Source organism: Ixodes scapularis, unplaced genomic scaffold (assembly GCF_016920785.2).
Source record: "Ixodes scapularis isolate PalLabHiFi unplaced genomic scaffold, ASM1692078v2 PGA_scaffold12__126_contigs__length_90152505, whole genome shotgun sequence".
Taxonomy (NCBI): Eukaryota; Metazoa; Arthropoda; class Arachnida; order Ixodida; family Ixodidae; genus Ixodes; species Ixodes scapularis.
In genome coordinates, this window is record NW_024609838.1 from 8,182,421 (window position 1) to 8,203,674 (window position 21,254).

The 21,254-nt window shown below is 49.6% G+C and overlaps 2 protein-coding genes across 2 annotated transcripts; both read right to left on the minus strand.

Annotated features, from left to right (window-relative positions):
* Positions 1 to 306: 306 nt before the first annotated feature.
* On the minus strand, positions 307 to 7,942 carry LOC120847452 (ATP-binding cassette sub-family A member 17-like). The gene is made up of 5 exons (XM_040219219.2): positions 7,825 to 7,942; positions 6,751 to 7,112; positions 3,821 to 3,994; positions 3,237 to 3,459; positions 307 to 512 (listed from the first exon to the last, which is right to left on the minus strand). The coding sequence occupies exons 1-5, from the start codon at positions 7,867 to 7,869 to the stop codon at positions 309 to 311; spliced, it is 1,008 nt and encodes a 335-aa protein (XP_040075153.2). The 5' UTR covers positions 7,870 to 7,942; the 3' UTR covers positions 307 to 308.
* A 73-nt stretch (positions 7,943 to 8,015) lies between these two features.
* Positions 8,016 to 12,579, minus strand: LOC121835298 (phospholipid-transporting ATPase ABCA7-like). The gene is made up of 5 exons (XM_042289311.1): positions 12,372 to 12,579; positions 10,719 to 10,844; positions 9,262 to 9,519; positions 8,099 to 8,177; positions 8,016 to 8,043 (listed from the first exon to the last, which is right to left on the minus strand). The coding sequence occupies exons 1-5, from the start codon at positions 12,577 to 12,579 to the stop codon at positions 8,016 to 8,018; spliced, it is 699 nt and encodes a 232-aa protein (XP_042145245.1).
* Between the last annotated feature and the right edge of the window lie 8,675 nt (positions 12,580 to 21,254).

A 21,254-nucleotide genomic window follows, 5' to 3' on the forward strand; every position in this document is an offset into this window, starting at 1 on the left:
TCAGAACAAAAAATAAAAATAACCGCTCGAAACAAAATGGACAGATGTCATCACCCCAAGCAAAGCGCACATGAAGACACCCTAAGTTACACAAAAATCAGGCAAATTGTGCAGGCCGAAAGTGTAAAAATAAAACATTTTGTCCCTACACGGTCGCGAGAGTTGATAGGTTCTGGTACCGTGCTATGTGACAGGATACATGATTCTAAAATTTGATAAAGAGTGTCTACGAGGTAGATTCAGCCTCCATTCAGAATCCGATTTTATTTGCTTGTAAACATGCTGCGCATACTGCGTGGCGATCCAGATTAAGAAGGCGCGGTGCTTATGGTGTTGGCACGTATCATCATGGTGAGGATCTGGCACCTCGCCAGGCCGACTAAGATATCCTCGAACGAAATGTCGCCCACAAAGACTTCGGGCAGACCCAGGTTGCTCTTGTGAGCCGCTACCTTGGAGTATACCTCGCTCCAGTTGGTGTAGGTCTTGCCCACCCTGAAGGCGATCATGCCCTGCGAAATGTTCGGGGAACCTTCGTTCAGGCTCCACATTTTCGTATTCGTCGCTAAATACATTACAAAAAGACGATAGGAACACATATTACTATAGATAGATACACCAGCGCGCGGCTCTGAGGTCACACGTCAGCGGTGGCGCTGCTGTCGGCACGACGCGTGCGCAGACGGTTAACTTCTAACGAATTTGGTTTCTACGCCCGCGCAGCGTTTACACCTAGTGTGGGGAAACGCTGGCTCGTTAATAAACGGCGCTTTGATGAAAACAAACCAACATTGAGACTGAGTTGTTTCTTTAATCAGTTTGCTGCAGCAATGCAAGTTATATTTGTTTTGTTTTTTTACTAATCACCCAATAGGTAGGGTTCAGTCGAAAATAATCCAATACAGTCCTATTGATTCCAGCCTCTAAGCGGCTTGCGTCTATCGACATTTAGACAGCTGTATGTTTTCAAGGAAGCCGTTCGCACTAACAATCTGCGGTGTGCTTTCAAACAACCAGCTACAAAAAAAAAAAAAAAAAAACTTACAGGGAGTTGTTTGCGGCGTCGAGTTTGCTCGACTATTGTTCGTAGAGAGCCTAGATTGCAGAGAGGGTCACACTCACACCATGGGGAGCGTTGGCAGTATAATGGCGGACGCCTCCATCGGAGATTGGTCGCAAGTGCGCATGCGCTGGATTATCGCGTGGTTAGAAGGAAAGCAGGCGGAGAGGCGGAGACGCTTGCGAACGACCAACGCGCTCGTCGCCTGTAGCTCGCAATGCAGACGCAGCCCATAAACCACGTGATCCCGATTGAGTTGATGGCTATTCTCTGTAATACAGGCTCCCTAATTGTTCGCTGCCACCTAGCGGTTGTCGCCGCGTACTCGTCGAGTAGCAATTGTGACGAAATGCACGGGCCTAGTGAGCCCGTCAATATTACGGCGGGATGTAAGATTCTTAGGAATTCCGCGAGCCTTTTCCGTGGCGGAACATTCGAGCGAATGTAATCAGGGTGCAGTGGGTATAGAGGACCCACCGATGAAAATGATCCGTTTGCCGCTAGGGGCGCCCTGGTCGGGGCTCGAGTTACGTCCGCTCCTTTCCTATGCAATCTGTAAGAGCTTGAGAAAGGCAAGGCGTGGCGGCAAGACCCATGCTCTTCCGACGGCTCACAACAGCTCCCCAGCAGCGCATCCGGTCTACCGTTGCCTGTTTCTTCCTCCCTCATGGTGAGAAGGATCTTCTGCCGTGCAGCATCTCGAATCTGTTCTTCGGCATTTAAGAGGACCAGTGCGTGGCTTACGGCGTTCACACTTCTCGCTTCGTGGTAATTGGTTGCTCGACATTCTTATATTGGCTCATGCCGCAGCCTCATTGGCTGCCGGCCGTGCGATGATGCGATGCTCGGACCTTGCCACGCCCCGCGTTGCATAAGTTGTCGGCGACTATTGGTGACTTTCGTCGCGTGCTTTGGAAGCTATATTTCACGGCTTCTTTTCTTTAGACTGCCAGGTGCTGTAAATAACTGATATGCGCCAGAAGACCGGCGAGCGGAACCGCCACCAGGGTTGTATACTCTAGCCGCTAGGTGGCGTTGATTTTTTTGGCGTCCACAATAGTGAAGCCTGCTACTTAATGACTGAAGGAATTTGAGTAGAAGGGCAGAGTCTAACTCACTGGAACCTTAGAAGTCCGCCCCCCTTCCCAACACCAGTATGGCATTTTTTTTTTCATGCGTTCGCATTAGTACCCACATGACAGGGAAAAGCTGACGGCGTCCTTCTGTGGACAAAACAGTGGAAAGGGAGGCGCGCCGCGTGGAGTGGAGGAGATTAGAGAAGGACAAAGGCGAGAGGGAGGCGACGTCACGGGGCAGAAGCCGATGCGCGCGCAGATGCTGGGGCGAGTCTGAACTTTCAGGTGTGCCGAGCGCGTATGCCTTGGTTCGTGCTACAAAAATTAAAGGAAGATTCATTGGTGGATCATTATTGGATGCGTTAGCATGACCCTCCGGAAACGCCGCACACATTCACCTTTGGAAAAGATAACACTGATCCCGTAACGAAGCTAAAAATAGGCAGCAAAAATAGACGAAACAAAAGAGAAAACCAAAAGAGAAATCCAAGACAGAAAAGTGAAGAATCAGCGTTAGCGTTTCCCAAAGGAGGATGTGTGTGGCGTTTCTCGAGGAAACAAATTTCCTAAGGATCCACCAGTGAATTCTTTAATTTTTTTTTAGTCGAACTTTTACGGTTGAGATGAAACATTAGCAACAACAATCTCAACTTCTCTTGGGGCTGCGAATAAAGGACACCCCACGACCCCAGCGGCCTGCCACCACCGACTCGCTGTCCCTTTACCAAATTCATGGCTTAACCCCTCCCCCATGGCCCCTGACCCCTCCTTTAGCAGAGGCAGTAGGAAAGGACACCCCATAACTCCAGCAGCTTGTCATCCCATCCTCCTTGTCCTCTCACCCAATTCCTGACCCAACCCCTCCCTCGTCAACCCTTACCTCTCCTCGAGCGGAGGACGCAAGAAAGGACACCCCAGCACAACGTCAGCCATCACTTTTTCCTTGTCCATTCACCCAATTCCTGATTCAATCCCTTCCCCGTGACCTTTAAACCACTCCTCAGTGGAGGACACAAAATTCAGAGCAAAGGGTTTTAATTTCCCTTCAGTAAAAATAAATAAAAACGTTTTCAATTATGCAGTTAAGGACGAACGGGTACCTTGTAACTGTAGCAAGGCGCGCACTGGTGAAACTCTTCCTGCATGAGCTCGATGAGCTCCCGCTGGAGGCCCCTGTCGGCCCGGCGGTCGGCGGGCAGCCTCATCTTGATCATGTAGCAACGACCGAACTTGTGGTTCATCTGGTCGTAGTCTCCCATAGTCTCGATCTTGCAGTCTTCCAGGACGATGGCCCGGTCACACAGCTCCTCGCAATGGGACAGCCTGCGAGCCACGTCACACTTTGTCGCCTCACCAGGCCTTACTATAGGACGCCTCAATGTCCCGCTCAGGGTGACAACAATAATCAGCGGTAGCACTGCTGACACTTCATACAAACGACACGATGTTCGCTGCAGAAAAGAGGACAGAGGCATCTTTGGACACGCATCGAGCGTTTTCGAGGCACCTATGCTTCGCACAGATATGTGCATGCTTCTAACACGACTACAGACAGTTGCTGTATCACCAACGTGACAGGATTAGTAAAGCACAGAAGACACGCAATCGGGACAGTGTCCGCAGACCTCCGTTTGTACGACGTCTTCAGAGCCTGACCGGGTGTTCGTGGCCCGTGAGCACTTACCTATGAGCGCTGATGACCATGGTCGTGGCCCGGACGCTCTTCAATATTTGCAGGAACCGCACAATCTGGTGGCGGAAAAATGGCTCCACGTCGGAGTACGGCTCGTCCAGCAAAAGGATCGGGGGAACGCCGACTATGGCGATGCCCAGAGAGAGCAGCTTCTGTTCCGTCACTCTGCCAACGGAGAAGTTCATTGCAAGAAAAGAACAATGAGTACTGGCCGGCAAGGTGACTATTCGACGAAGCGATGGCGTTCGTTCAGATATCGCTATGTGCTGTTTCACGCCAACTCCGACCGCCGGCAACGGTAAACGAACCGATGGTGTCGATGAAGCAGCGACAAAAAGTGTAGCGTCCTGGCGCTCGCCGTCTTTGTCCGTTTGTTGGCACGGACTACACCAACCACGTACAGTAAAAGAAATGGTTTGTATGTTTATGCAGCCTAGAACTTGGCCTGCCGCAACGGACGACGAGTCTCCCAGTTGTTTGGGAGAAATTTAGCCCGTACAGTACAACCGCGAGGCTGGGGTCTTTAACGCGAGTCCATAACGCAGTAGGGATACACGACAGTACGCCGGTCACGTACAGTAAATGTGCTGCGATCCTGAGATATTTTTTTCTCTGTGTGAGTCATTAAGCCGATGATGTAAAACGCACGAAGATAACGAGAGCAGTGGTGATGCACCTTTGACGCTTCCAGGTTGGCTCCCTATAGACCAACTCAACTCACTGACGTCACGCAGATGCGGTGGCGCTGCTGACGTTACTGCACATACGCAGACGCATCACTCCTCCCGAATTTGGTTTCTGCGCACGCGCAGTGCCCACAACTGTTGTGGGCAAAGCGGCCTCGATCGTGTTGTAAACACTGTATTGGTGTATATGACCGTAACGTTAAAACAGCGGTAGGACTTAGCGTGAAACGGAGTATATTAGCCACCGGGTGTTATTATTTTCACTGACGGCTTCAAAAAAAAAAAAACGCTGAAACGCTGGTTTTGGTGACTAGAGAGCACCGTTAGGTCGCTGCACAGCCAACGAGATTGCTGGCTTAGCACATCGAAAACGCCCAGCAACGATTGACGAAGTTATAAGGTTCATAAGCCCCGCCCTGTCTACCTTAAGCGCTCAAAGACTGGGGATAATTTCTGCACCAAAACGATAGTTTTGGTGCAGAAATTATGGCCTACAGGGCCGTATGGCCTACAGGGTTGTATGACCTACAGGGCCGTATGACCTACAGGGCCGTATGGCCTACAGGGCCGTATGGCCCTGTAAGCCATACGGGTAGCAAATGGAGTACATCTGGGAAAGTAGTGGATTCAATGACACGGTCAGAGGAAACATAATCATAAAGACATGCCGTTAACCTTAAAAATAACATATGTGTATTCTTTCGCGCATTTGGAAAGGTAATGTCTGGAATCAGACGCGCCCACGTTACCTAAATAGACTAACTAAATTTCTTTGGTCGTTGCTCACTTAAAAAGTAACTAAGTAAGTTACATGCTACGTTAGAAAACAAGAAAAAAAAACACGTGAGTTCACCTTGAACGTAACGTGTTATTTTGTTTTTACTCTGAATCTGCCCTCTTAATGAAGCGGCAGCTGGTTCCGGTATTTGTTGTAGTTAAATGTTTTTCACAGAGTTCAATTAAAAAAAGTGAAAGCTGCTTACAACTCCCTGTAACGCCGAATTAGAGCGCAGCTCTTGAGGAGGAGGAGGGAAGGGCACTGGGGGGGGGGCTAAACTAACCAAGGGGGTCACGTGACCTTGGGGGGTCACGTGACCCCCAATGCCGATGATGTCATCACTGAGGTCACTGATGACGTCATCATTGACGATCACGATGCGGGTACCGATGACGTCATTAGTGACGTCACTGATGACTTCACCAGTGATGATGACGATGACGATGCGAATGTCGTGACGTCATCAGTGACGTCGCTGATGACGTCATCAGTGATGACGATGACGATGCGGATGTCGGTAACGTCATCAGTGATGATGACGATGACGATGCGGATGCCGGTGATGTCGTCAGTGATGATGACGATGACGATGCGGATGCCGGTGACGTCATCAGTGACGATGACGATGACGATGTGGATGCCGGTGACGACATCAGTGACGTCACTGATGACGTCATCAGTGATGATGACGATGACGATGCGGATGCCGGTGACGTCATCAGTGATGATGACGATGACGATGCGGATGCCGGTGACGTCATCAGTGATGATGACGATGACGATGTGGATGCCGGTGACGGCATCAGTGATGATGACGTCATTGGGGGTCACGCGACATCGGCGGGGGTCACGTGACCTCAGGGGAGTCACGTGACTTCGGGGGGTCACGTGACCTCGGGGGGTCACGTGCCCCCCACGAGGTCACGTGACCCCGGTGGGGGGCTCGCGCGGTGCATTATGGGACATTTCCCATGATGCACCGGGGTGACGTGACCTCGGGGGGGTCACGTGCCCCCACGAGGTCACGTGACCCCGGTGGGGGGCTCGCGCGGTGCATTATGGGACATTTCCCATGATGCACCGCGCGGTTACGCCGACGGCGACGCCGCTCAAGCCGGAAACGGGCCCCTAAGAGCTGCGCTCTAATAACAGTGGGCACGCTGGCACGTCCTGTGGCCCTCTATTTATGGTTTATCTGGCGTTTTCTCGTTGTGCAATTTACAGGCGCGAACTCGGGTGAGAACTACGTTCGGCACTTGTGCTGTACACATTCTCTTCCAGAAGTGACTAAATACTGTTACTCGTTAATCCATTAAAAGCAGAAAAAATACGTTACTATGTATCATTTCTCAAAAAGTAAACAAGTCTTTATGCCGTTAGTTTAAAAAAAAAGTAACAAGGTACAAGTAACACCCTACTTGCAACGCGTCACGTGCAAGTCTGGCCATGTGCCTTACGTGTAGTCGCCACAGAGCTTGTCCCCCTGAAGTGGGCTGAGCAGCAGGAGCGTGCTGGAGACGACGAGTCGGCGGTTGGCGACCGGAGAGATGCCCCGAAGCCTGGCCACCAGGTCGAGCATCTCGGCCCCGGTGAGCACGGGTACGAGCCCGAGGCGGCCGTCGCACGAGTAACCGATGGCCATCTGCCAACGGCGAAGGTTCCCGCTGAGTGTGAGTCCGGCCATATACGCGTTGCCCCCCGTGGCCGTCAGGTCGCCCGCCAGGAGCTTCATCAGGACGCTCTTGCCAGAACCGTTCAGGCCCGCCATGCCCAGGCACTCGTTTGTGCGCAAGAGGAAGCTGGTCTTCTCGAGGCCCTTCTGCGGAATGCGGCCAGCGTCCCTTTCTCGCGTTAGACGCACGTAATACCCTACTCACACGGATATCTAAATCTGGTCAAGGGTGACTACATGGGCATCCTAAACTGCAGTTAGGCTTAAGAATGGTTTAGCAGCTCGCACCCTGAACCGCAGTTAACCACAACTGAGGTCACACTTAACTGTAATTAAGGATGCCACAGGGGCATCCTTCCTGGCAACTATACTTCAGCTACACGGGCACCGTTAACTTTGGTTAACTCTCAATCACACTTAACCGCGGTTAATGGTGCCCGTGTACCAAGGGCATAACAAATCCTTGATGCGCTCCGGTGGTGGAATGGCGGATATGGAACGTTATCGTGTGGTTGACCGATGCCACCTAGAAGACAAGGCATGCGTCTTTCCTCCAAAACGTCGCCACCACTGGAATCACGCAGCGTCGCCTGAATCGCGTCTGCATTGCCGCCAGTGGGTCACATAGGGTCTCACACGACGAGCGACGCGGCGACGCGGACGCGTCTGCCACTTTTCGGCGAGTCTCGTCAAGCTGCAGCGTGTTTGCCGCTTGGGTAAGTTCGAGGATCCATAAAACAAGGCGTACCCGTGAGGCGTTGTCTTCTAGTTGTCACTACTTAATCGCGGTTATTCTCGTTCATCTGTTTCGAGCGGAAGGAAACGCATGGGACAGTTCAAAAACGCGGCAGCCACTCACCTTGCCCATGCATCCAAACGACTTGGTCAGGCCCCTCACAACCATGATGACGTCCTTGAACTCCCTGAGCTTAAAGATCTTCTCGACCTGCTTCTGCTCCCTCTCCACCTCCGGGTCCATGGACGCCACCACCAGGCGCGGCCCTCTGTCGCCGTTGTTGTCGTCGTCACTCGTTCCCAGCAGTTTCCGGTTCAGGTGCCAGACCATACCGTGCAGGAGCTGAGAGTCGGTCAGGAACAAGACTCCCAGGTAAAAAAGGCCCTCAGCGACGAGCGTGATGGCCTCAAAGAAACCGGTCTCGTAGCCGGGCCCTAGCGGCTGGAGCAGTTCTGCGCTGCCGTTCTTCTGCAAGGCTGAGCGGAGAGGAGAATACCCGCTTCAGTTCAATATACCACACGAAGACAAGGCCTGTCTTCCCCACGAGGGAATCGTTTCGGAACCAGGCAGGTCTCAAAACGTTTCCCTCTTGAATTCATGATCGCCACAGATGATTCAAACTATGCATCGAAGGCAGTGATGTTTGATATTTTCATCCGCAAGTACTTGTTTTACAGTAATAGCTGTTATGCGCTCTTCCCAGCACTGAAAAGGACGTCCATTGTTGTTGTAGTTGGCAATGTAGAGCGTCCGTCCTTGATGCCGTCAAATCCTTGTAGAAGATCGCCCGCCGACCTCGGCAATCAAGCCTGGGTCTGCTGCGTGCTGAGCGGAGGTGTTACCCCTGAGCTACACCACCCGAGGGCCTCTGCACGCGCTCTCTAAAACTAAAAGCCGCTAATAAAATGCCGTTGTGGCGCTGTTAATGCCAAGAGCTCGTGCCGGAAAACGCACTTTCACACGCTCTGGAATAAAAAGAAAGACACAAAAGCCCTCGTAACGAAATGGTCACAGGTCTTTTTTTTATTCCGAACACTTTTGTTCGCACATTTCACAGTGCGTGAAGGAGATCCCGATGCCCAACGACTTCACTGTGACTTGTCACAGTTATCGCTGTGGCTGTATTTTGTATCGTGCGGTACTGTAATGTGAATTAACACAAGACTGGTTCATCTTTTTCCTCCTAGGTTTGTTCAATGCAGTTATGTATCTTGCCCCCCTTCCTGGAAGAACCATCGTGAATGTCTCCTCAAAGAGTGGCGCATTCATTTTTGTCATACACAGAGAAGCCCCCTAGCGGGCATGGTGTGACGCCGTAAAGTAACGTGACAACCTGTCACGTACTATCATGACATCACGTGACTTCAAGACGTCACCTGGTAAAGTGACGTCCCTGTGTGACGCGATGCTTAAGACGCGACACCGTGACGGAAGCCCTACATCGCGATTGCGATTTAGAGGAACAACCCATAATGGCTATCGCTGTAAAAAAGACATGTTGAGGAAGCCGGCATTTATCGTATAGTGAACTCTCTCGAGTCAGCGATATGGGCTAGGCACCTTCGCAGCAGGGCATGATCCTGTCGTCGGTGGAGAGGGCGCCGTCACTGCAGGCAGCCTTGAGCAGTTCCCCGCCCGTGGTGCAGACGGCGTTGTACCTGGCCAGCAGGACCAGCTTCACGATGCCTCGCGAGAAGGAGTACGTGGGGAACCAGCGGCACAGAAACCCCAAGCACACGATCGCCACCGTCATAAGGAACGACGGCGCGTACGCGGCCAACAGGTCGAACAGTTCCACAGTCAGAGATCCCACGATGCCTGCGAAGAGATTGTCATCGGAAGCTGCTTAATCACAAGTTGGGCGCCTCCTGCTCGGCTCGTTAAAATCTTTGTTTTATTTTATTTATTGGTTCATTTGCCGGTCAAGGCAACTACAGGAATGCAGTGTGGTGTAACAAAAATAACAAACAAAGCAATAACAAAAATATATTACTGTGAAGTTTCCCGAGCACACCAGCAGGCGCGGGGGATTCCAAGAAGCGGATCCCGCGTGGGTTCGTTATCTGTTGTGTTTCTCCCCGCGCCATGTCGTCGGCGACTTGTTAATGGGAGTGGGGACGACAGCGGGACGGGTCCCCCGCACTTCGGAATGTGCGCCCGTTCGTAACCTCGGACAGAGACGGCTCGGGCGGCTGTGCTTCCGACGCGCTAAGTACTTTTTGTGTTTGTGTTTTGTTTGGCGTTCCCTTCCCAAATGTGAAGAGCCACTGACCAAGGGTTTCTTGGTGGTGCCTTCGGGAGTCGGGTTCGCGGCCCGGGGGTTTGACTTTCCCGTCGTTGACGGAGACCGCGGTGCGCCCGACGTCTGTGTGTGCGCGAGGGCGAGTGTTTTTGTGTGAGTCTTTTTGGAGTGTTTTTGTTGTTTAGAGTGTTCTCCCGGATTGGCTGCGAGAAGACCTTTTGGGATTGGTCGTTGAGCATGCGGGAGAGTGGAGGAAACTTATATAAGTGACCGAAGAAGGGGCCGAAGGGCTGCTTGGTCCATGGAAAGCGTCTTGCAACTTTCAACTGTTCTGTCTTGTAAATATATTCATTCTTTTCATCATCGACTGTTGAGTCCCGTCTTGAAATCCGTCACCTCTACGATCCGACGACCCGCCGCCTCTGCCTCTGAACATCATCACCGACGCAATCCTCACGGAAGAGAAACGAACAAACATCACTATTACCACAAAGAAATACCGGTAACTCAAACTGGCATCAAACTGTCACCCTACGAACAATGAAAAAAAGAGAGGAAAACTTGAGCACTGATTAGTAAGACACCGTAAATCAACGTCTCGAGTTAACCGAGGAAGTTTATGAAGGATATGCGCGCGTAACCAACATAACCTTATTAAAAGCGTAAAAGCACGTTTTCTTTGGAAGGGCTTTGGCCCTCATACAATTAGCAAAACAAACAGACAAACAAAACAGGAAAAAGAAAGATATGCGAAGTTGCCGCTCCCTGTTCGTACCAGCGAGCATGAAGGTCAGTGCCAGGACAAAGTAGGCTCTGTCCGACTCCGAGAACATCATCGTGCACAGGTAGATGAGTGGCAACATGGCGAAGCAGTAGGCGAGCATCAGAAGCCACATGGCCGCTGGGAACGAAAATACGGTTAACATTCGTGTATTTTGAGTTTGTGTGCGCGTGCTTCTTTGGTTGTTTGTTTGCTTGTATGTGAGGCGTCCTTTTAGCGTCCTATGCGTTATACACCAAGTTCCGGTCACATTCATTGATCGATTGCTTTGGTTTTAACGATCCAAAGTCTTTCAAGGCCATTGAGCGCTTCCGGATTCTTAGTTATAGTATGCCATATTTATAATCCATATACATTGCGCTACATGCTGACATGCATCGCGTCGTGCGGAAACAAACATTGCTGATTCCGAAAATACATACTATTGCAAAAGATTAGATCGACTATATATAGTCACTGGCAGGATTAGAACGACAGGTCCTTCCGTTGCCTCCAGCTCCTGCTTTCTAGCTTCGACAAGGCTTTTGGCGAGCCTCGAGTGTGCACGCGAAGCACGGTGGAGGGCAACGAGCGCCTGTTGTGGGCCGGGCATTCAAAAGAGACATCCTGCCGTTCTTATTCTGCCAGTGACCACAGCTGCAACCTGAACCATTCGTCGAAGGGCCCTTAACTTCTATTTATGAATCGCAGTAGGCTGTGATTGTATGGTAACAACGCCATCGCAGGTCGGGGTCACGGAGGCGGCGTTTCGGAACGAAGATAGAAGGCCATCGTACGCGCAACGCGATAAGCAATTATTCCTAGTACGGCATTGGCGCTCTATAAAAAAACAAATCCTCCACAACAAAAACCATAGCGCTAACTACCAGAAATCTAAATTTTACAACCGAAGACGGTGCCACGCACGACCAGAATGCGCAACACAACTGGTTGCCATAAGAACCGTCTTGGGGTGCAAGATTAAATGCAAAAAAATTGCGATCACTTCTTTCAGCTCATTACGCTGTCTTTCTAGCGCATTCAAACTAGACAAACAAAAATATAAAAAAGGCTACGATATTTGTTTAATAAATATCAAGCTTATGGCATTTAATTGACGGCAAAAAATGATAATACACAAGACAAAAACTACAAGCATGAAAAACTTTACACGTCAAAATGCCCAAAACCTTACGCTCTGCAACCCCCACCTCCCCCCTTTTCTCCTCATCTAGTGTATATGCAATGATAGTGTCAATGTTTCATATCAGTGTGCGCCATCAGGCAACAAGTGCACACCCGTGAGCGATATGAAGGTGAACTGCCCTCTTCTTGTTTGTGACGCTCCTGCAAGTTTCGGAACAAGCTCTGTTGTAGAAGAGGGCTAAAACGCAAAGTTTAGACCCTTGGCCACGTACCACTTGAGACGCTGAGAGTCAATATAGCTTTAGGGAGCCGTAAAACAGGCAAGAAATTAGGTAACATGTTCACCTTCATATTGCCGGTGGGTGTACAGTCCTGTCATCATGTACGCTCTACTCAATGAAGGACAATGGAAGACTCGACATAGAGGTCCCGATTCGGCATAGAAGTCCCCATCACAATCTTAGGCCAGGCGTCCTGGTCAATCAATTTAATTCACCGCTCAAAAATTGTCTGCTTACTCACCCCAGTACGTCCCGGAAAGCGTGTCATGACTGAAAATAAATGCCACCATGAAGACGCACGAGCTGACCATGGCTCCGGCGCCGTCGAAGAGCAGGTGGCCGATCCAGTAGAGCGAACCAGACATCCCCGTCATCAACTGCAGGTGCTTGAAGCCGCTCAGCCGCTCGCCGATCGGCTCCACAAGATGACAGGCCGAGTAGAAGCCCATCGCCAGGGACACGAAGAACGAGTTGAGTGCTCGGGACAAGGTGTTCTGCCTGAAGAACGTGTCGCCGATCTGATCCGAGGCCAGCTTGCCGTGCTGGCTTTCGAAGATGGCCCGCTGGACGGAGTCATCGTCGAGCACGGGAGAGTTTACCAAGGTGATCGTAGACCGGCTTTCGCCGGACAAGCTGCGGAGGAGTGCCGTGTGGTACATGTTGACCACCAGGGGGCCGCTATGGGGGCACTGGCCGTTGTACCAAAGGAACACCCTGGAAGGAACGAATGCAGGGTTCATTGAGTCCGGTTACGGAATGACCTAATAAATAATTTGATTTCTGTCTGGGTTCACTACGGAACGATTCCTTTTTTGTGCTTAAGATGCGGGACTTATTAGAGCGAGAGGGCTGTTTCTTGCGCCCACTTGCATCTATTGTATCCTGGGCGGACTTCCTAGAAACGGCGATTTAAGACTGTATGAAAGCAAGCTGCCGAGACTTGCGCGCGCAGGCGCTGAAGTCTCAATTTGGCAGGGCTGTCTTTCTGATAGTCTTAGCTAAAGCTTTGTTCCCATAGCAAGCCGGGTCAGGAAATTCTAAGCGCTCAAAAATTAGTGCTTAGACGCTGGACCCCATGGAGTGAAAAAAAGCGAAGAGTTTTGCCAGGTGGGCTCTTGATCTGCGCATGGCATCTGATGTTGAGCCACGTGCAAAGGAATCGTGAAGCAGGGTGAAGTTCGTCGATTCTTCGTCACGTATTCGCTCCTACGAGTTCAGTGTTTTTATTCACCGATGTACTCCATTTTTTGTTTGAGGGGCATGGGCTACATCTTGCGTGGACTACAAGAGTCCACTGAAGACTGTGGCGCTACGTTTAATGGTCTTTCCACTCAGGCTGGCGATCGCTTGTTCTAAAATTGTTTAAAGAATTCATATGCCGACTGTAGATAATGCGTCTTAACAAAACAGTATGTATCCGATTATATATAAGTTTACTAAGCTGTGTAGATACGTGCTCGAGCTTCTCTTCGTGTCATAAAATTAGTGCCCCGTAGACACAGCCCGATGCCAACAACATCAAAGCTCACCTGTCGTTCTTGTGAAGGCTGACCCCGTACAGGTATTCGAAGATGTAGACATTAATATCTTCGTCAGCCATCAGCAGAAGCTCACGCTCCATGGAGGTGCCGTTAACGACGAGCAGGTTAACACCGTTCTCCACCAGAACCGGGCGCATGAAGTCGCTGAGAAAATGGTTCTGCGAGCCGTCCCCTCCCACAAATCCGTACGATCTGTCGAACACCGCGGCTGCATTGTAAGTGACGTTGCGCTGGTAGGGCCGCGACTCGAACCTGACCAGGCGTATTGTTAGCCCCAGAAGGATCAATGTCAGAAGTGGGAGCAGCAGGGAGAGCGACTTGAACCACCAGATTCGCGTCCAAATATGAAAACGCTTGTCCAGGAGAGTCCCCAGCACGCTCATTGTGCTTGGACTGCTTGTTCTTGCGGTGCAGAGCTGCCGAAGGGCTTCTAGTTCTGCGTGGAAATTTTCATTCCAGCCTAAATCCAAAAGTAGCCGATGCAACGAGGTAATGAAACCAATCAAAGAGCGTCAAAGGTGCAAGTCTCTAGGCCTCCCCCGTACATGATTGGTCCAGTATTTAAAAATCACGTACATGAACATACACCGTGCAAAGCTTGTCCTGTATTTTCCTTCTGTTATACGCCATCTTACCCTAAGGAGAACTAAAACAAGAAAGCTTGAAAGAAAAAACTACCTTAAAAAAAAACTGATTCCGTTCTGAAAAGTAGTCCGCCTAAAAACATTCTAGTGCGGTCAAAAATATACAAACAAAACGGTATTGCCGTTTAATCTTGTTATACTTGGTGACCAAAAAAAAAATTAAACCCTTATTTCTGAGACTTCTCCGCCACAAGATGTAAAGTTGGGCGAGTTGGTTGATGGTCATATTGAATGACTTCTTTGCAGCGGTAGCTTTGTAGCTTTGCATTTGTGTCGTCTTAGTAAAAAAAAAAAATATTAAAAAACTCGTGTAAAGTCAGTTTTTTTTTATTATTATTATAAGTGTTCAGAAATAATCTACAGGGAGCGCTATCATTTTATGGCAAAAGCATACTTCTATTCACACGAGCTTCAAAGAAATCTAGAGAGGTTTGTCGGCTGAGTCGTTTTTTATCATTATTCTGTTATAAAACATTCATTAGCAATGATTTTCTAAATAAACGTTATGAACGGTATCCTGTAAAAAAAACAAAAAGAAATAAAAAAAAACCGTTCAGCCTTTCTACTCTGGTGAAGAAGAAAGGCCAGTGAAGCTGTACGCTCGTCCCGTGTGTTACTTCTTCGGCCACGTCTGTTTTGCGCGCTGTTTCCTACGATGAATGCCTAGCAACTTGCCCCACTATACATTCTTCTATGATAGCTGGAGAAGTTGCCGCCATCTATGAGCGACGGCGGCAAACAGACTAGTTGTCTGGTTGCTGGCGTCGCTCATTGATGGCGGTAGCTGTCCAGAGTTTTGTGTAGTTTTGTGTCGACATTCGTATGGTACCGGACACGAAACTAGGGAAACTAGCCCATAATAACTGCGCTGTAAAAAAATACATGTCCAGGATTACAACTAATCTTTATCATAACACCTTGGCGGATGAATGCAAATCACGGTTTACCAAGGTTCAGAGCCGAGGAAACAATCCAGCAAGGTGTATGATGAAAATTTGTGCACATGTATAGGCAAACAATTGAATTGCGTCTTCATGCGAAATTTTAGCATGCATTTTGATGAAATCGATTGGAGCAGTCGGAAGAGTAAAATAAAACAGCACTTAAAGTTTAGAAGCTAGTTTCATGAAGCGTAATCGTGATGTGCGTAGACATTTTTCATCGCGATCAAGTCGACTATAAAACTGTCAAATGCCGACGTTTTCAGAGGTCTATGAGTTCATGATATCTCGCCTCAAAGCCAAACATTGTACTTCACGTATCGTGTAGATCTGCACGTCGGCACTACTACGCGCTGTGTAAAATTTGGTTAAGCATTAAAGCGTAGTGAAAGAAGAGAAAATATCAATCCTAATAGGATTGTTACACGTTGAACGAGCTCTATCCTTGAAAACCGTGTAGGCGCGGCAGTGGTCGTCTAAGATCAGCTGCATTAAAAGTATTGTCGCCCAACAAAATTTCTTTAGCGTTTCCTTCGACCAACCTTGCCGTTCCATGCTCGCCTCATATTCTGCAAGGGTCGGTAAAGTTTTGAATTCCTGCCCGGCGCCCTTGAAGTCGGGGATCCCAACCATCCTGAAAGAGAACAAGGCGGATGTCTAAAATCAAGATAGAGGTGGGTGGTCACAGTAAACATTTAATCAGTTACTTGAAACGGACCACGACTGTCATCGGTTTCTGAATTTTATGCAAACAGTGAACAAAAGTTTGTGCATCGTTACCAACGCTTCAGCTGTTCACGAGCAAAAACGCCAACAAGTAATTAATTAACATTTTCATTAATTAGTCATTAATTACGAGAAAGAATTGGTGATTTTTTTGGTGTTCGGACAAAGTGGCAGCAGCGTGAAGTTCTAATCCCTCCCAACGGAAGGACAAGTTTTGTGGGAAGCGCAATGTCATTCCAGTTCTGCGTGCTTAGCCTTCACCAAGCATTATTGTAAAAACTCATGTCTTCGTATTTACAAATCTCGTAATTATGCAAAAAAAAAAAAAAAACACGCATGGGTGCAGCGTGATTAAGTGGTGAAAGATAGACGGATGACCGAGGCAACGAGTCCGTAGCTTCCACCGCTCTGTCAGCTCAGGGGTGAATGCGCCACGTAGAGAACGCTTTCTGCCGCTTGTCCGCAAAGCCCGGTGCTTACCCAACGCCTGTGTTGCACTGGAGTTATACGCCACCGAACTCTATCGAGCGTGCGGCACTAATTGGACAGGATTGCTGCGTCAGCATTGGGTGCCGGAAATTAAGTTCAATGGTTCCTAATTCGCTGATTAAAACACGAGGTCCGTCGTCATGCTGCGGCGGCAACAAGACGAATAACTTTTGTATTTTGTCCTCCGAGCTGAAAAAAACCGCTAGGGGCGCGTCTGTCTAATTTCTTGCCCAATGCTGCCTCCTCTTCCTCTGTATATCAAACTGGCACACGGGACGCGCTAGATAAGCCACAGCGCCGTCCATATATCCGTTCTAAGGTTCGAACATCTCCACGCATCAAGCGTATTTGACCAATGCGAAGCGGCAGTTCGTCTGCTTCTTTTGCAGGGCATATGCGGTGTCGTCAGAACGCCGAGCTCTGGTTTGTTCCGAATGAAGGATAGTGGTTAGACCTCAAGGCAGATTGCTTTGATGTCTACCCGCTGTCCTTTCAATCGGAGCCAATCAGAGCTCGGCGCCTATCTGACGTCACCACAACTCTTGCGCAAGAAGCAGAAGACTTGCTCTCCGGATAGCCGCTACAAGACAAGGCCTGCGCCTTTCCCCGGTAGACGTCATCGCTAGTGGGTCGGCGCAGCGTCGCCTACCTTGCTTCAGTGTCGCCGCCAGCGCGTTTCGCAGCGTCTCACAACGAACGTGAAGCTATGGCACGCGGCGGCGCCAAGACAAGGGCCTCTGCCCCTTTGCTTCGACTCTTGTGGAGCTTGAGCGTGTTTGCCGCTTGGGGTCGGGTCGGAGATCCACCAACGACGACGTCACGCGCATGCCTAGTCTTCTTAAGGGGTGTCCAAACAGGACACTACAAAACGCACGACTCCGACAAATCGTAAAAATTGAAGCGGACGCGCCCGCTTCGTGCCCGCTTCAATTTTCACGATTTGTCGGAGTCGTGCGTTTCGTAGTGTCCTGTTTGGACACCCCTTTAGCGGTATTCATTTGAACCCGTCCTGTCTGCTCAATGTTCGCGCAACGTCTCCCCGTACTTGAGGTACACGTCCTCCAGTGTGGTGGAGGTGACGCTCATGACGGCGATGCCCAGGGCCGTTCTCCGTTTGTCCAAGGTATGGACGAGGGCGGCCATCTTTGTGATGCTTCTCAGGGTGCCCAGCCAGTAGATGACCTCGATTCGACTGTCTTGCCTGCGCCTAATGGCACCCATGTACGCGTGGATAAGCTTCCGGACAGCGTCCCCCCTGCAAAAAAGACGGGGGGGGGGGGGGGGGGGGGGGATTCCTTTTTCCAGGAAAAACTGCACAATGCGAAGAAGACTCTTGTCCCTTCAAGGACAGACGGGAGAGTGGAACCTGTACCTTGGGTCCAACAGCTTCCTTCTCAAGCCTTGGCCATTAGGAAATCTCTATTTACCCGTTTGCCTAAAGGGCCTTCCAAATGGCGCTATTGGCGACAAGACTTTTCGGTGGCTCCCTTTTATAATTCAATTTTATGACGTCACAACCGAGATTATAGATTTCCAGCGACAATGTAGATGGTAGGAGTTCTCATACTTAAAGGCGCCCTGCAATCCTATTCAAGCGTCTACCTTTTTTGCTGTTGCCACGTCTCTTGTGGTTCGGGCAACCCAGCGGGCACGGGAAGAGTAACTAAATACCAGCGCGTCATATTTTAACCAGACGACGCGGAAACCTCCCCCTCCTAGGGGAAGGTTTCCTTTATGAAGACGTTAGTAGTCCAAGTTACCAGCTAGTGGCCGCTACTAGTAAGTCCGTTGCCACCCACGGTTACTAAAAACCAAGTAATCAAAGTGATAAACAGTTACTATACTCTGTTTCACCTTGTGTTGTACCGTAGGAAAGGCTTCAAGCGCGAGCTCCTTGCTCTAGGGCACATCTCGGCGGCACAAGCCCTCTTGAACCAAGTGCAGCTGCCAAGGCTATGAGCTCGCGCTTCTAGCCTTCGCTGCGGTACAGCATAAATGGAAACGGAGTATAGCTTTTGATTAGCGAATTAAGTTAGCTCTTTTTAAGAGAGGCATTATAAAGGCAGGAAGCCCCCGCTTAGGGCGAGCCTCCAACGCGAGCTTGCAACCTTCGATTACACATCGGTGTCTCGTGAACACCGGGCGTGCTCGCTGAGCTAGCGCACGACAGATGGCAACGAGCGCAAAATGGAAACCAAGCATTCGAAAAAAAAAAAACAAAAAAAAAACGTTATCCGTTTTTGTTCAGTCTATGACGATACATTGCGGGCATTAACGTCATAGCTGCCATTTAGATGACCACGCTGCTCAGAGCGTATCTTCTGCAGTCCCAATTTTGTTTTTTTCGGCAAAGCTGAGTAGACATGATCACCAGAACGACGTCGTGTGCAAAACTATAACCTCCTCTATACTCAAAAAGCCTGGCATTTCGACGATGGAGCCTAGGGTGCCCGGTCGCAGATTTGGAGCGCGAGGATATGGTAGCCCAGAGCATCAAAGAGCCATTTTTCGGGGAACCTGGACGTCAGCGCACAGTTTTTGCAGCGCCGAGGACCCGAAACAGACTTGTTCGCTCGGGAGAAGTATGTTTCGACGTCTCGCCGCAGCGGGGCGCCAGTCGTGTGGCTCTTTCATCCGTTGTCTGCCGCTCCACCTTTTCTATTTCGGCGGCCGCTTCTCGTGGCGGTCTGGCACGCTTTATCAGTATATAGAACTTTGCAAAAAGAGCTCTCTGGCCGCCGCGATTTTGCGACTCGAGCGACCCCTATCAGCCAGAAATTTCTGCCACCCGCCTGAGCTGTGGAAACCCGGTCAGCGTGACTCCCCACCTGCATTGTGCATTTGGAGTTCGCCGGCTTTTCTTGGAAGTTTTTACTTTATTTGCCTGTTTAGGATGGTTAACCTTTCTGTGCTATCTTCCACTGTCAGAACCAGGGGATACCTAGGGAGCCCTCATGTGCGAAGCGCACATGAAGGCACCCAAGGAATACCAGGGCTCGTAGCCTGCTCGGCCTTGGCAGAAAACAAACGAGGAGAGCGAACGTCAAGCAGCCCAACGCGGGCACTTCGACGTTCTTGGAGGATTATTTCCGTTGAGATAATATCCAAAAGGCCTTCCCGGCTGTGTTCCGGGTCTTCGCGAAAAAAAAGCTGATAGGGTCGGGTCCGGGGTTTGGGGACGGAATAGACATGTCCGTTCATTTGCTTTGAAACTGTGCGAAAAAACAGCTCTCTTCAAAACGTGCCCCAAAACACGCCGGATTCCGTCCGATCGTCGTGAAGTGACTATCGTCCACACTGTATACTGGATATGCCGTGTTTTTCGAGAGCTTTCTCAAATCCTGTTCGGATGACGCGGCACCGTGGGGCACCTACAATATATGTTGTTCGATTGATGAGAGTCGTTGAATTTCATGTTGTGAGCTCGGACACGGCTCGGAGAATACTCTGCAGGTCGGCTAGCCTGTGGTCTGGTCAAATATTTTGGGCAGTTAAGACCTTTGAAGATTGACACGGCTGAGTGCATGGTACCGTAAAAAGATCAACATAATATCAAATAAACATTCCAGTTGCATTTGTTCTGTCGCGCACGGACTCACCAAAACAGCTTTTATTTATGTGTTTTTGTTCCCAAAAATAGTACAGTGCATTCTTAAAAACCGCGAGAAATTCTACTCTCCATAGAACACAAAATAAAGATAGAACGTGGCAATTTAGCCTCCACCAGCGTCCGGAAGTGCGCCTACGCAGGCTGCCACAGCCCACCGACTAGAAACCCCACAGCCCAGCGCAGTTGGGCAACACTGACGTGCTCTCTCAAAACCAGAAACGCGCGCTGTGAATCGGTTCGTTCGAGACTGCCGCTGGAAAGGTCTGTAGGAGGCTATGGCTAGAGCACTATATAGCAGGGTGTCGAACCGGAACCGAACCGAACCGAAAACTGGAACCGAACCGGTATTTTTTCCGGAACTGAACCCGAACCCGAACCGTTATATTGTTATCGCGATGAACCCGAACCGGAACTGAACCGGAAAAAAAATAACGGTTACCGGCTCATGTCAAAACGGTTCGGCCACGCGCTGTTGACAATGAATGTGCTATCAATGCCATTTGTTTTTTAAGTGCCGTCAACTGACGCACACCTCGCTTACATAATTTTCTTCTCCACTTAGTCTTAGGAATATAAACGCTGCATCCATGAATCTTGACAAACGCTGCATCCATGAATCTTGACATAGGAACCAGTATTGCGCTGGTCGCGGCTTGCACGGAAGAAAAAGAATTGGAAGGCTGTGCAAAAAAAAAAAAAAATCGCGTCACGGAATTTCATTTTCCTACAATCTCGTAAATCCTAAATGATGCTGTGTGCTCATTTCATAACACGTTTCTAGAACGCGCGAGTTTTGAAGCTTGCTTCCATCGGAATGAGAAAAGAAAAGGCTGTAGAGTTTGATAACAATGCATCCGGTTTCGTATAGGCACTTAGAAGCTAACATATTTGTGAGACAGCGAACTCTTCTATTTTAATATTTATCCTATTACGTCCTTCTGGCGCTGCGTTCGGTGAAGTGTTTTTCATATTCCGTATCTTGTTTAATGAAAACCTATTTAAGGGTCTAATTTGAGTTACCGAAGGCTAGTTCAAATAAAGAAAGCTGTATTTTCTCCCCACTGTTCCTTCAATTGCTTACACCCCGAGGTGGCGGGATAGTTAGCGAGTTCTACTTGTAAGTGGGTTTGTAAGGAGGTCGCGGATTCTACAGCTACTGCGTCGGACCCAATT